Source organism: Peromyscus californicus, unplaced genomic scaffold, assembly GCF_007827085.1.
Source record: "Peromyscus californicus insignis strain IS unplaced genomic scaffold, ASM782708v3 Scaffold_3__1_contigs__length_106647218, whole genome shotgun sequence".
NCBI lineage: Eukaryota > Metazoa > Chordata > Mammalia > Rodentia > Cricetidae > Peromyscus > Peromyscus californicus.
In genome coordinates this window covers 74,075,067-74,090,024 of record NW_026294551.1, presented here as the reverse complement: position 1 = coordinate 74,090,024, position 14,958 = coordinate 74,075,067, and the positions used below count along the sequence as shown (strand labels likewise).

Below are 14,958 nucleotides of genomic sequence, written 5' to 3'. Positions count from 1 at the left end.
TATCTCCACAGTGCACACTCCAGAATCCTGCTATATATACATTTGCCCGCTTTCCTTAAAGATGATCATATACACACAATTACATATGCCAAAGTCCTCTGGTCCTTCTTCCTCTGTGTGAGCCTCTGCATCATGCTTTGGCAGCAAGGGAGGAAAGCGCTGTCCAGGATTTCAGGATGCTGCCTGGACCTGGCCTTGGGGTCACCACAGGGCCTCATCACCAGCCCAGGCGGGGTCCAAGGGCTCATAGGGCTGTAGCCAGTTGTCATTGTAGTTCTCTTCGAGGACATGTGGCCCTCTAACCGGCAAAGAGCAGATGGTCAGGGGATCTGGGTGTTCGCTGCCATCGTGGGCTCGGGGCCTGAAGTAGGCGCAGAGCGCCCCTGAGAAAGTGTCGGTGAAGGTGAAGATGTGCGAGCCATCTGACGCATTGAAAAAGGACAGCTTCCCCGCCTCGTAATCCAACAGGACGCCTACCCTCCGAGGAGGCACTCGTGGCGCCAGCGCCACGCGCTGCGGGTCCAGCACGAAGTACTCGCAGGAGTTCCACAGCCCCATCACCCAGTAGCCGGCCGCGGGGCTCAGGCGCGCCGGCCCCAAGCGCTCCACCGACTCCAGACAGGCGCCCAGGAACCAGCGGCTGCGCCGGCCCACGTGCACCTCCCAGTAGTGGCGGCCGCTGCAGAAGCGCTCCCGGCTCAGCACGCACGTCTGCTCCGAGAACCGCTGCAGGCCGTGGGCCGCGATACTGGGCGCCCCCGGTCGGGAGGACACGCTCTTGAGATCGTCCGAGACCTCCAGGCTAGGGTGCGCTGTGGTGGGATCCAAAGTCACGTCCACTGAGCAGAAGCATAGGGTTAATACCCGCTGGGGAAGGTTCAGGCATCCCCTCTTCCTCTCCTCTCATCTCCTCTCCTTTCCCCTCCCCTCCTTTCTCCCCCCACCCCCCACTGTCTACTACCCCTCTTCCCAGAGTGGCACACTCCTGAAGCCTATTCCTTTCCTAACAGACAAGTTCCCGAATCCCATTCTGGGGTTTCAAGTGAGGTAGGTTCATGGGTAGATTTACTAGGATGGAGTCAAGCCTTTTGTGGCTTGTTTCCTCTGGTCCCACCACCCGGTCTGAACAGCTTCGCTGTGCCTCTGCTTTACAGCAATTTTAGAACTCTTAAAACCACAGGGAACCTCTGAGATCTAATCCAGTGACCTACACTCCAACACCCATGCCCCAAACACATCCATCCACTTGATGGTTGAGAAATTGGAGGATAACCCCCAAATACCCAACCCACCCGTTTCTTGAGACAAGGTCTCACTATATAAGCCAGGCTGATCTTGACTCATGATCCTCCTGCCTCAGCCTCCCAATGCTGTGATTTCAGGTGTGTATCATGCCTGCCTGAGGGGCCCTTCTGAGGAACGATCTGAGAGGTTCCTTTCAGATTCTGCCGTTTCTTCTATAAATAGATTCCAGAAGCAGCCTTCCTGCCCTTAGAAAATGAACCCAGTAAACCCCAAAAAGCTGTGCCTGTGTGAGAACAGCTTGTGTATGAAACATGTGTGCACATTAGAGTATGCAGCATGCTGTATGTATACTGTGTTCATTTCCAGGAGATGGACTTGGCTCTTGGAAAAACCTTTCCTCTGATGTCAGACCCCTCCCCATCCTTTCTATGCAAGACCCAACCCAACCCTGTCACCAGTCACACTTGGCAGTTTCAGTTACTTACCTGCATATTGCTGGGCCGCTCTCCACTCTGAAACCAAAGAGAGAGAGAAGGGACTCAGAGAGCTAAGCCAGCAATTCTGGGACCTTGAGGGTGACTTCCCTTGCTCAAGAACTGCCCACAAATTAAATATCCTCATCCCCACCTCTGGATTGGATTGGACAAGGGTATACTAAGTGGTGTGCAGCCTCAAGTTACATTGGGAAGATGGAACACAGAGGCAAGGAACAGGCAGCCTTGGTACCAAAGGATGAAAATGAAACCTATCTCCGCCTGGCCAAGCTCAGCTCAGGAGGCCCTGCTGAGCTGGGCTCGGTCGGTCCTAAGATGCCTTCTAGATACCCAGTCTTCTCTTTGCAGCCTCCATTTTTATTGTGGATCATTCCAAGTAGATTTTTCTTTAGTTTCCTCTTGTTCTATTTTGAAACAAAGAGTTGATCCAAAACAATAGAAGACATTTTTCAGAATGCTAGAGGATTAACTCTGGACTGGAATCAAAACAGTCAGTGGAACTTTAGAGATGCACAGCTCTAATATGGAATAGCTTAGTTCCAGCAAAGTGTTGATCCAATGTTAGTTTGCCTATGAATTTTAAACCATGCGTCCAAATCAACTTGAGAATTTTTAAAGGAACTGTGTAAATTTGTGTTTTTAAAGGTTCATTAACTTTAAAAGGGAAGCAGATGTGGGGAAGAAAATGAACTATAAAAACCTGAACTAAACTATAAAACTTGAGTTATAAAAACTTGCTATAAAAGCCATAATGGAGAAAACAAGGTGAGCCCATGGACAAGCGCATCTGCACTGAATATACTCAAGCCGAAACCTTGCCTCAATGGGAAAATTACGGCTGGTGTACTAAATGGCATTGAGAAGACCCATTCAGTACACACAGACAAGTCTGTGGATTATCACCTCACACCCAGTGTGGGGACTTCTGTAGAACTGATTAATGGACGTCTACATGAAACATATTATTGCAGTTTGGATCTGAAATGTTCTCCAATGGTCCCGAGTCAAAGGCTTAGTCCTCAGCTCTGCACTATATGGAACCTTAGTCTCTGGCCTCTCCTGGTTCTCTTTTTGCTTCCTGCCTACCATGAGGCAAGCAGCTTCCTCTACCACACATTCCTTACTCACTGCTGCCTTGCCACTGGCCTAAGTGACTATGGATTTACCTCTGAAACTGTGACCCCAAGCAAACCTTTGATCTCTGTAAGTTTACTATTTCAGGTATTGTGTGACACTAACAGAAGGCTGAGAAATACCCTATAAGTTAATAAAAGAAATTATAAGACAGTATCATTGTGGTATCCTTAGCAAAGGTCTTCAATAAAACTTCAGAAGCATAAGCCACCGGTAAAAATTTGATTAACTAACTTTATCAAAAGTAATGATCTCTCTTCACTAAGGGGAACATGGACAAGACTAACAGCAAATGATATAATAGTAAAAAGGAATCCATGTTGTTTAAAGTCAATAATAATATATGTATAGATTGATAAGGTTATAAATACATTATATATCAATAAGGATATATGTAATATAGGAATGTTCAAAATCTTAGCATCCAGAGATGAGCCACTAATAAAGGAATGAGGAAGCATTTATCCCCATGGGCCAGCAAACTTAGAGAGCTAGCTCACACAGGATGCAGGTGTGCAGAGCCTCACCATTGCTGATGGCAGGATGATGACTTTCCGGGAACCCTTTGTCTAACAGCTTAATCTCCCTTCCTGGTTGTACCTCCTAGAGAAAAAGGGTGATAGGGCAGCACACTTCAGGCTTATTCAGTGTGGTTTGCAGTGGTGTGCCGTGAGAATCAGCAAGAAGAAACAGACCTAACACACCTACGAGGTGGATATTTGAACAGTGATGCATATAGAGAGCAAGGGACAGGCAGCATGAGACAATGATGTTTACACAAACTAAAATGCATGTGACAAAGTAGAAATTCAGATTTGCAAGAATATATACAAAACAAAACATGTATTAGGCTGATGGTCTTATGGAGGGAATATAGGCCCTTATGGTATTGTTAGGTCCTGAGAAATTCCTTTCCCCAAAGCCTGGCATTTAGACAAAAGCCAGCATTCCTTCTGGGACTTAAGATAGTTCCTACTTGCTAAAAAGAGTCATCTCCTTAGCCTTGGCAAAAGTGACATTGGCTCTTCCATTTACCCTGCCTGTGGTGTCTATTACACTATCAGGGTCTATGCTAGCCTCTGGGCTCCCTCAGCCCTGCTGGCACACCCCGCCCCTACCCTAAACCTCTCCAGTCCCTGGGCTTTACTTCCTCTCCCCCACCTTCTCTTCCCTATATAACTCAGCCATTTTGGCTACACATTCTCTGGGTTCTCCTCTTGATTCTGCTCTCGGCTCCTCTCCTGCACCTCTCTTCTCTTTGCACTCTCTCTTCTTCCCTCTCTCTCCTCTTTCTCTCAAGCTCTAACCCCTCCTCTCATGAACCAGTTCAGTCTGGGCTCTTCCAGATGCCTCTGACTGTACTCTCCCTCCTATCTACAATAAAAACCTTCTCCTCAGCCGTACCTAGGAGTGGCCATGTCCTCATATTCGTTCGGGTGTGAAGAGAAGTATTTACATATATAGTAACATGTCTGCTCTAGACGGGCAGGCAGTTGGAGGGTGAACATCAGAAACTCAGGTGACTGTAGTGTGTAACCAAGATTGGAAGCAATGTTTTCCCACATGTAGCCTCTGGATAATAAATATAAATATAAAAGTGAAGCCTGAGTCTGACCTCTACCAAGTAAAATATGCATACAACATGTAAAGTGTATGAGAGAAGGCGGAAGCACCAGAGAGACTGTGATGCTGCCATGAACAGAGAGGAGCTGGCTAATGACGAGTTGACTTATGGTTTTTTTGGTTTTGTTGTTGTTTTTAGCTCTATGATGGTGTGGAAGTCATATGTATTCATTAGAAACCATACTTGGAATTTTGATCATTTCTCAGGCTGGTGATTGGTGACATGTTTACTCTGTGGAGATGCTGGGAAGCCACAGTGAGTCACAGCCCCAGACAGTCACGTGATCAGAAGGTACCCGCACAACACCCCAGCACTGTACTGCTCATCTGTGATATTTGGTAGATGTATCAATGCATTTCCAACTTAGACCATTTTCAATGTACAATTTACAGTGCATTTTCAATTTACTTGTAAATTAACTCATAAATGGAAATGTCCTAAGTTGGAAATGCATTTAGAGGGATGTGATTCGATCATGGTCAGTCAGGGAGCCCAGTGAGAAGCAGTGGGAGAGAAACAGGCTTTACTCACCAGCCTGGCCTTCGGACCTTCTCCAGTCTGAAGCAGCAAAGGAAAAGGGGAATTAGAACGTCAGGACACCCCATCACATCTGTGTCACAGCTGTCTGAATATCCCTCCCCTCACCACCCATGCAGTCTGCACAGTTCCAGCCTGGGGTCATACTTTGTTGGGAGACAGCTAGGGTACAAAGTCAGGACAGGAAGGAATAGTTCTGAGGTGGAGGGCACTTACCAAGCTCTGTCTGAAGTCTCTCTGCAAGCAAAACAGAAACATCAACCTTTTGAGGCAAAGACCTTCCTTAATCTCAAACCACTTCTGACTGCAACTCTACCCTTGATGCCACACTGCCCTATAGAAGGAGGCTCATCCCCTGCACTCCAGGGCCTTTATCCTATCTTCATTTCAGAGGAAGACGTCAACAGGCACTGGACCAGGGAGGAAAACAGGCTTGGTTCTAAAGGGTTTTCCCCAAGGCCCCGATCTGGTTAGAGAGAGGTTCATTCTTTCTGAACCACAGGATTTCCCTGGCATTTGCGAGGAGGGGGGTGGGGACAGAAGTGTGTGAATAAGCCCAGGTACCCAGCACAGCCTATATGATTTTGGGGGTCATTTGCTGACCCCCAAGATCTTCGTTTAAAGACAGGAAGGACACCACAATTATTTCTCCTGGCTAGGTGGAAAGGATCCGACTCTGCCACTAGAACACAGCCCTCTGGTCTCTCCATCTTTTGTACTCTTTATATACTAACATAGACTGTGGTGTTGATGACTCATTGAAGCAGTTTTGCTTGGTAGGATTGAGTAGGCAGCAAGACAAGGCTCTCCACTCTTGCTGTTTGTCTGGAGTTTTGACAGGACAGTCAAATTTTGGTTCTCTGGATCTTCATTCTAATTATGGGGGCCTTCTCCAGTTCCCCTTTATTTGGGATTTCTCAACCTCCTTTGTTTTTTGTTTTGTTTTTGTTTTTTTGAGACAAGGTCTAAGTAGCATGGCCTGAAAATTACTGAACCTCTTGGGTCTGTCTCACCAGTGGAATGCTGGGATTGCTGGCCTGCACCAAGGTGCTCAGATTCCCACCTTCCTTTGAACACCCCTCTGCTACAGCACACCCCTCCATGGTTTTAAGTGGGTGTATTCCAATGAGAGGGAAAGTAATTTACCAGAGCATTCCCATTTGAATGCAAGTTCAAGGGTCATTCTTCACAGTGGCATTTGGCTTAAAAAGAGAACGACAGATTCCAGGAAGATGAACTGGAGGGAGTAAACACTCCAGCAGGGTCTGCTCAAAGATTCTCCTGCAGAAGGAACCCTGAAGCTGGGCACCCACAAGCAGCCCATCTCAGTCTGATTGAAGAAGAAGAGGTGTACAAAGACGGATGAGAACCAAATGGATGCTCTCTTCCTCAAAGGATCCTAGCTGCTTGAAGGCCCTTTTCTGCTCCAGAGGCGGCCAGTTAAACTCACTTGTCCCGCAGCCTGCCCTGTGGTGAGGAACCCAGAACTTACCCAGCTTTGCAGTCAGTCTTCCTGGAGACAAAAGGAAAAAAGGATGCTCTCAGAGTGAGGAAGAACCAGACAGGGCAGATTATGTACATGGTGTGCGGACTCAGCTCTGTGCATCTGGAAGCCAACCAGGGTGCCTGGACACTGTCAGTCCAAGCAAACTCTGTCCTTCCCTTTCTCTGTCCTCCTCCTAGACTCCCCCTCCAAGACTTGCCTTGGAAACCCATCGGGTCCCGGGCCCTGCTTCAGGATGTGGGGAGAGGACACCTCTGCTGACTTACCTCTGTCCTTCTCTCCCTGCTCCTTCAGCTTTTCTGAAAGAAAGAGCGAGTGGGGAAAGCTGAGTAGGGCCTGCCTGAATCTAGGTCTCATTCCAGTCTGGGTGGCCTTTTGCCGCTGTGTCCCTCCACGGCTCCTCACACCCCACCACTTTCCTATTGAGACACTAGCAGGTAGACCCCCTGGGGAGAGGGATCATGGCTAGGCATTAAAGGTGGCAGATTTCCAAGATGGCCAGCTTCCTCCTAACCTCCTTACTTGAGACAAAAGTCTAGCAGCTTTGGCCTCCCACCGGCAGGCCCCCTGCTGATGGACTGATTCAACAAGTTCAAGGGACCTTTGGGGACCAATCAACCATCCTATCTGTCCTCAAACTGACCAACCCTAAAGTAGGGGAGGAGGACTCTTCAGAGCCTTTAAAGTCCCAGCCCTCAGGAAGAGACCGGAATTTTTTCGGCTTTTTGAGCCCCCCCCCCCCCCCACTTAGCTTCTCAGAGGGTCTTTTTCTCTGCATGTCTCTGTTGTCTGTGTGTGTTTCCTCATCGCCAATAAAAACCCCTTTCAACTGTCGATTCTGTCTACCTTGCTTGAGATTTCCCTGATGCTATCTGTTAAATTTCAGATATTTCCTATCTTTTAGTTATTTAACGGCACAGGAAACAAACCCGATCCAGACCCCTAGACTGCATCTCTACGGAGCAAAACCAGCTCCAGGGCCTGCCTCATACCTTGGGAGCATCTCTGGTTGTAAAAGTACTGCAGAGCCAGGATGGTGAGCACAGCCAGACTGAGTGGGAGGGCTGCCAGGGTTCCCAGGAACGCTTTCTTCCAGGGCGACGGTCTGGGTAGGAACACATCTGGAAAACAGGTCACATGGTGTTTGCTGTCTCGACTTAGGCTCCACTAAAAGCACTAAGACAAGACTATCTTGGACCTCACATCTGGGAAAGCCTTGAGTGACCTTAGGGTGGCCAGTTGCCCCGGGAGCCTCTGCAGCCAGGTATGAACTGGACATGAGGACAGTTGCTCAGTCTTCACTCCAGGTAGGATCCAGAGCAAGGGCAGGACTAGTGTGAGCATCAGGAAAGGGAGGATTGTGAACTGAAACTGAAGGACAGGTCCTGGTCTGCCCTTCACCTCACCACCTCTTATAACTGGGCGGCCACTTCTTCCAGCTCTGATCCTACACTTCAATGAACCCACAATCCAAAGTGTTTTGTTTTTGAAAACCAGTGAGCTGTCCTGCCTGGTAGGAGAATCCACGGGTGGCCACTTGCTCCCTCACATTGATCTCAGCTCTCACACCACTGGAAGAATTCCTAACAAAGCCAATAGCTGTTTAACCAGAGCAGCTCCCCAAGCAATCCCCAAGGGTAGGATGCAGCTTGGGGCTGTATGCAGGCCAGGGCAGCTCCGAGAGTGGCCAGAAGATGAAGGGATGAGAGCAACCTGGAGCATAACCCTGCAGAAGCATCTGCCGGTTCAGTAATGTTTGTGTCTCTGTGAGCTAATTATTCAAAGGTAATGCTTTATCTCAGAGGGGGGTTTCTTTAAAAAAGCATTTTTAGTCTTTAAGTATGGTAAATTGAAGCTGAGATCACAGTGGTTAAGAGCCCTGGTTACTCTTCCAGGGTCTCATGTGAGAGATAGGCTTTGTACCAAGGAGCTAGACCCTGGCCCTCTTCTTAGCCACACTTAACTGTAAGTTGAGTGACACTAACTATACCCACATGTTGTACACCTATCACCAGTCTCCATTTCTAGAAATTTTTCATCATTCCACACTGTCCACTGAACACTAACACCTCATGCACTCTGGGCCTATAGGCTGTTTAAAACCACTATTACACTCTCTGTCTATAAGAACTGGACTGTTCTGGGTACCTTGTGTAAGTGAAGTCACACAGTATTTTTTCCTTTCGAGTCTGGTTTATTTTGCCAGCATTTGTAGTCTCTTCTGAAATGTTGGTTTCCTAGAACTCCATTTTCACGGTCTTGTACAACGGGGTTGGCCACACTAGGTTTATCCTTCACATACAGCTTTCACTGCGCAACCTGCTGTCTCCCTGACTTGACTTGGTGGCTAGACCTAGGTCCTCTGTTCCAGCCTCTGTGGTCTCTCCACCTGAGATCCATTAACAGCAATGGGCATGGGCAAGTATGTACAGATCTAAAGGTCTATGTATGTAAGCTTAATAATAAACTATAAATGGTATAAATTTAGATATATACGGATCTAATCTAAGGTTCTCTTTAGGAATTTTTTTAAATTCTTTACTCCTTTGAGATGCAAGCAAGCCTATTAGAAAGCTAAACAACTTTGACAGCTTTATAACCCAGGACTATTGTTCTTCAGGACCATCCATCTGACAGGCAAACATCAAGGACAAGATACCCAAATCCCTTTGTGCTCTGAGAATTTAAATTTAGGGTCTAGCTCCAGGTTGAACCTTCACGCTTGCCTTAGAGATGGGTACACTTTGCTTTCCCTTTGGATAAAGACAGCTAGCACAGATTTCCCTACTACCCAGTGACCAGGGGAATTTAGAATAAACTGTGCATGACAAATTATGCTGCAAAGTCAATCTACTTAAGGGCATGTTACAGTCTGTCTTGAGATCATGCATACAGATCGTGCATGTCTGCCTGATACAGAGGAAGATGGTATTTTCTGTTTTAACTATTGACTTAGATTTGTAGAAAAAATAACCCATAGGTTAGATTTGTCTCCAAGGCTTAAAACAATAAAGACCTTGAGGGGTGGAGAGATGGTTCATCAGTTAAAAGAACTTGCTACTATTCTAGAAGACCTATAATTTGATTCTCAGCACCCATGTGGTGGCTCACAACCTTTTGTAACTCCAATTCCAGGGGATCTTATGACCTTTTCTGGCCTCAGAGGGCACCAGGCATGCAACTGGTGCACAGACATACATGCAGGCAAAACACCCATACACAGAAAATAAAATAAAATTTAAAACAATAGACTTTGAAACCAAGCAATGGCTGAAATTTCAACTCTTTGCCTGAACATCTGCTGACTTGAGTTGCCTTTTTATAACCCAGATCTACATGACATTACTCCCAGGTACCGATTTCTGCTTCTCAGTTTTCTCTAGTACTACCACCTTCTAAGGCATGCTATTATTCACTCACTTTATCTTCTGAATGACTCCCTGGAATGGGAACCAGAGGGTCAGAATTAGGGGTTCTACAAATAGTGGCTTGAGGGATGATGTTAGGAACAGAGGAATTCCCATGACATCTTTAGTGAGCTTTATGAGTTTGGTGCATGACCTTTGGTATAGAAATGCTGCTCCTCTGGGCCTCCTTACTCTCGGTTGTCACTGCACTCTCAGAGAGTTACTCTTAGCCAAGTAGATTCAGGTTTCAAACCCAACCCATCCCATAATCAGCCACATCTCAGAATCCTTATGTCCTCATAGACCACCTATGGGCCAATCAACCCGGAGCTTTTGATGATTAGAAAGATATGTGTGAGCTAGTGCCTACTGACCTGCAATCTGGAGCACAAACTCTTTCTTCTGGGCCAACAAGGGGTTCTGGATTGAGCAAGACACATTGCTATGAGTCCCTCCTCGGACAATCACAGATGTGTCCAGACTGAACAGGCCTTGGGCATTCTGAATAATGGCTTCAGACTCTGGAGGAAGGCACTGCCCCTGGTGGTCTCTCCACTGAACCTTCGGCTTGGGGTACCAGCCACTGGAACTGCATCGGAGCTGAATGCCTCCTTCGTTGAAGCCCTCAAGGGAGATGTGTGAGTCTGAGCCTAACCCTGGGAAAGCAGAATTGTGAAAGATCAGGCTCACTCCTAGAAGCTAAGCATAAAGTTCATGCCACCGTTCACCATCTGAGGTCACCAGAAGATGTCAGGAATTATGACTCTTCTTATCACCTATGTGAGCTCACAGCCCTCCAGCTATGAACTGACAAGGACAGTTTAGACTAGACAGGGACATTAGGAAATATTCAGAGGAGGGCTATGTGCATTCAGTTATACTGTGCAATAAGTGATCTCACTGCAATGAAGAATCGCCTCAGCCCAAATCCCAACTGAATATTCTGTTAATTCTCACTAGATCTCAAGTGCCTATGGTATATGCAATCCTTTCCCAGTCTAATAGATCTGGCTCTGTTATCTATCTAGCTATCATTTGTCATTTAACTATCAATTTATGTGCTAGAGGTCAAACTCAGGTCTTGTTCATCTAGGTAAACATCCTATCAGTGAGCAATATTCCCAGCCATATATTTTAAACTTGTAAAATATTAATATATTTGTGTATGTGTGTACAATATATCCTGAGTCCATCTTTGTTGGTGGGATGCATATGGTTTCAAGGCAGACCACTCTGAATGTATGTAAAAATAATCCTCAAAGAAAAAGAGGCCATCAACTGGAGAGTGGGGGTATAGGAGGGGTTGAGAGAGAGTAGCTGGAAAGGGTTGGAGAGAGGAAAGAAGGAGAGAAAAGTGGTGCAATTCTATTTCAATCAAAGACACATTAGCATATCAATGTTTAAATACTAATGATGTATAAGATACATACCAGGAAAGCCTCAGACCTTTCTCCATCACTTTTATTCCTTACATCCTCACTACTTAGGTAATCAAATTCTATTAGCTTCTAGCTAGCATATCTTACATTTCTTTCTACTGTATTCCCCTTTATTTCTTGTGCACTTTATATACATCATCAAATTTCTTTTACATGTTGTTTTTCCCTCTTACTAATGGATTTGAGGAATCATTACACATCTGTTCACTGAGCTCCTTGTCTTTCTCGCTTCTGAATGTGGACCGTGATGATGGACCACATTCAGCTCCTATGTGTTGGTATTTAGGAAGCTTCAACGCTCACGAAATTCTAGGTGATACTACAAATATTAATCTTGTACAAATGCCTATTATACCTTGATGTCACTTTGAGTCACCTTGTCATTATGGACACTAATTATCTTTTCAGCTGTTTTGAAGTCATTCAGTATTTTTTATGAACGTTTTCTCCCTTTTATTTACTGCATATAGACTTGTAAGGATTTCTTTTTTTAACTTTTTAAAAACTTTTTTTGTTTTCTTTTCTGGAACCGAGGATTGAACCATGGTCTTGTTTGTGCTAGACAGGCACTAGATAGACCTCTGAGATATTTCTTCACGCCCCACTCAATGTTTTAACACATTGTGCTTGTTTGCTCTCAATCCAAGATTCCCGGTGCCATTATGTCTCCTTGAATATATGGCAGCTCTATCAATCCGATCCTTTTCTCTGTCTCCTGCTCCTGGCTAGCTCCAAAACATACCTGCTACTTCCAGCTCCCACATGGCTTCACCAGAGAAGTCTTCAGAAAGAAAACGGCACCCATATCGGCCCTCGTCGGAGGGAGCCACATTGAGGACATGCAGGGTCACGCTGCCATCAGCAATGTCATTAGCTTCGAATAGGGTTCTGTTGAGAAACTGCGGCATCTGCGGGCTGGAGAGACCCCGCTGTTCCTGGTACAGGTACACCACGTTTGAGACCTGGGTCCGGAACCAGCGGATCTCCATGTGCTTTGCGTCCAGGTACGGTGACAAGTGGCATGGGAACTCCACCGTTTCCCCGACAAGGGCCAAAATGGATTCTCCAGGGCCCAGTACCTTGACCTCATCTAGGACAACAATCCAAAACAATGGCCAAGATCAACCCACTTCAAACTTAAGTTTTTAAAATTTGCAAATCAGAAAGCTACAGCAAACTATTCAAATGACAACGATGAGTTGCTGTCTAACAACAACCTGTGTGGTTTCCTGGAAAAGAAGTTGTCATGAGCAAAAAGTCAGAGCATGCGTTAAAATATATATGTACACATGTTCCAACCAAGCACACTGTACAGGACTGGACTGGTTATTGGTTTGAATCGATCGAGAGTAATGCTATTTGGTCAGGGGAGCACACTAAATGCAATGTTTGACAAAAAATAAATAAGCCTATGATATAGAATAGAGAATTGCATATTTGTGTAAGTGACAAAAAGAAAATTATGCCTATGACATAGAATAGAATATATAAATATAGAATGATGTAAACACACCAAGAAAAAGATCTTGAAAGAGAGAAGCCATATGGCTGATGATGGTGGCGATTCTGCTCAATGAGAGTCGAAAGTCTTATTTTGTCCAGGTCTTAGTTAGAATTTCAATTGCTGGGATAAACGCCATGACCAAAAGCAAACTGAGAAGGAAGGGATGTAATTTATCTTACAGGGAAGTCAGGGCAGGAGCTCAAGGCAAGAACCTGGAGGCAGGGACTGAAGCAGAGGTCATGGTGGAGTGTTGCCTACTGTCTTTATTCTCCACAGACTTCTCAGCCTCTTCTTATATACCCCAGGATCCCCCACCCAGGGTGGCACCACACACAGTGGGCTGGGCCCTCCCCTATCAATTATTAATTTTAAAATGCCACAAGCTTGCGTGCAGGCCAGTCTTATGGAGGCAATTTCTCAAGTGTGCTTCCTTCTACTCAGGTGTCTCTGACTTGTGTCAAATTGACAATAAACTATCCAGGACAGGCAGTTTTCACGGTGTTTATCAATAGAACGCACATGTACAGCTTCTATAAAAACAAAACATATAAAAACATGATCGATGGGTGTACTCTGTTCTGTGTGGTTTAGTATGTAAATGCCTACTGAATTCTGCTATGGAGAGACCTGTCATGATCTTTCATTTGATCATTTCTCTTCTTTCATGGAGTCTCCAGGTGGTCTCTCTGCTCTCCTTAAATCAGTCTGTTTCCTCCTTTCCAAATTCAGCTAAAACTTCTTCCCCAGACTCCAACTTGCCAGATCTCCCTCCCCATCCTGCACTTTGTCCGTAGATCATGTATCATTTTGGACAAAACCTTTTGCCTCCTGGATGACTCCTGGTCAATCCCAATCGCCTTCCTACCAGGTTCCCTGTCCAGGGTCTCTTCAACTGTCTTTCTCACACACCTGAACTCTATCTGCCCCCCCCACCTCTCTCTCTCTCTCTCTCTCTCTCTCTCTCTCTCTCTCTCTCTCTCTCTGTCCTCATCCCAGTTTATCCTCTATCTATTTCCTTCCCAGGGAATGTGTGCTTTGCAAGGCTTTCCAGGGAAAGAGACTCGCTCTTAACTGTGCTTATCTTTGCTCCCGGGTGGTGTATATGGGAAACAGGGGCTGGTGACTGATAGAAGAACATCAAGTGGTATGGCTCTTTAACGACTGGTTTAGAGGTATCGAGTGGTGGTCTATAACGGCAATCCCAGCACTGGGGAGGCTGAGGCAAGAAGATTGTGAGTTCCAGGCCACCCTAGGCTGCAAAGCCAGAACCTGTCTCAAAAGCCAAACAAATAAAGAGTGACAAAAACAAATGAAAAAATTAACCAAACCAAAAAAAAAAAAAAATCCAAAACCTTGCATGGGAATCTTTTTGCATTTTAGCAGTTAGTATGGTCTGGTGCAGCATTGTGAGAGCCCATTCCTAGAGAGCATCTAGCAAAGATAAGAGCAGAGTATGGGTGCTCGTATCCTACCTGGGTGGACTGAATATGGCTGCAGATCAAATACACTACCTGAGTTCACCTCCCCCAGCTGGAGAAAGAGGAGAAGCTGGGTGAAGAAAAAGCTGCTGCAGCGTGGTACTTGCTTCAGAAACCCCGGGAATACTGAGAAATCTGCCATCTGTCAGCAGTGCAGGCGGGCCACCTGGAAGATAATAAACATGCAGGGTGACGTGGGCAGCCCAGCAGGACCGAGATCTGCTCTTGTCTCACTTATTTGTTGTTTTCTGATTTTGGAGTTTCACATCAGGCCCGTGGCTTCTTTTAAACCCTGACGGGATATGAGAACTGCTTCTAATTTTACCAGGCAATGTTGTTACCATTGGGCTTGTTGGAACTCACAGAGTTGTGAACGGACAGGGCTGAAGGATCCCAGAGGAAGCCAAGTATTGTTTAAAGTCAGGAATGGAGCCATACATTGTGTGGGGGCTCAGTGTCACCCTCCGCTGGATTAGGGACACGCCCCAGAGAATGGGAAATCTCCGAAGAATCTCAACGCAGCTTTATCTCCCTTCCTCTCCACCACTTGTGTACAATTTTCTCTGCTCTGGAACATCAGGTTCATTGAACA

The 14,958-nt window shown here is 46.0% G+C and overlaps 1 protein-coding gene across 1 annotated transcript; it reads right to left on the bottom strand.

The window, feature by feature from the left end:
* Positions 1-14,508, bottom strand: Btnl9 (butyrophilin like 9). Its single transcript, XM_052759654.1, has 9 exons — positions 14,400-14,508; positions 12,127-12,474; positions 10,320-10,601; positions 7,531-7,659; positions 6,805-6,837; positions 5,251-5,271; positions 5,029-5,055; positions 1,731-1,757; positions 1-839 (listed from the first exon to the last, which is right to left on the bottom strand). Exons 1-9 carry the CDS (start codon positions 14,506-14,508, stop codon positions 202-204), a joined length of 1,614 nt encoding a protein of 537 aa, XP_052615614.1. The 3' UTR covers positions 1-201.
* Between the last annotated feature and the right edge of the window lie 450 nt (positions 14,509-14,958).

Bases quoted from the DNA above. Each gene is read 5' to 3' on its own strand.
- Btnl9 (XM_052759654.1), bottom strand. From the start codon at position 14,508: ATGGCAGATTTCTCAGTATTCCCGGGGTTTCTGAAGCAAGTACCACGC. The intron at 10,602-12,126 runs GTATGTTTTGGA...CTGCTTTCCCAG, and splicing joins GTGGGAGCTGGAAGTAGCAG to GGTTAGGCTCAGACTCACAC. The intron at 6,838-7,530 runs GTATGAGGCAGG...TCTTTCTTTCAG, and splicing joins CAACCAGAGATGCTCCCAAG to AAAAGCTGAAGGAGCAGGGA.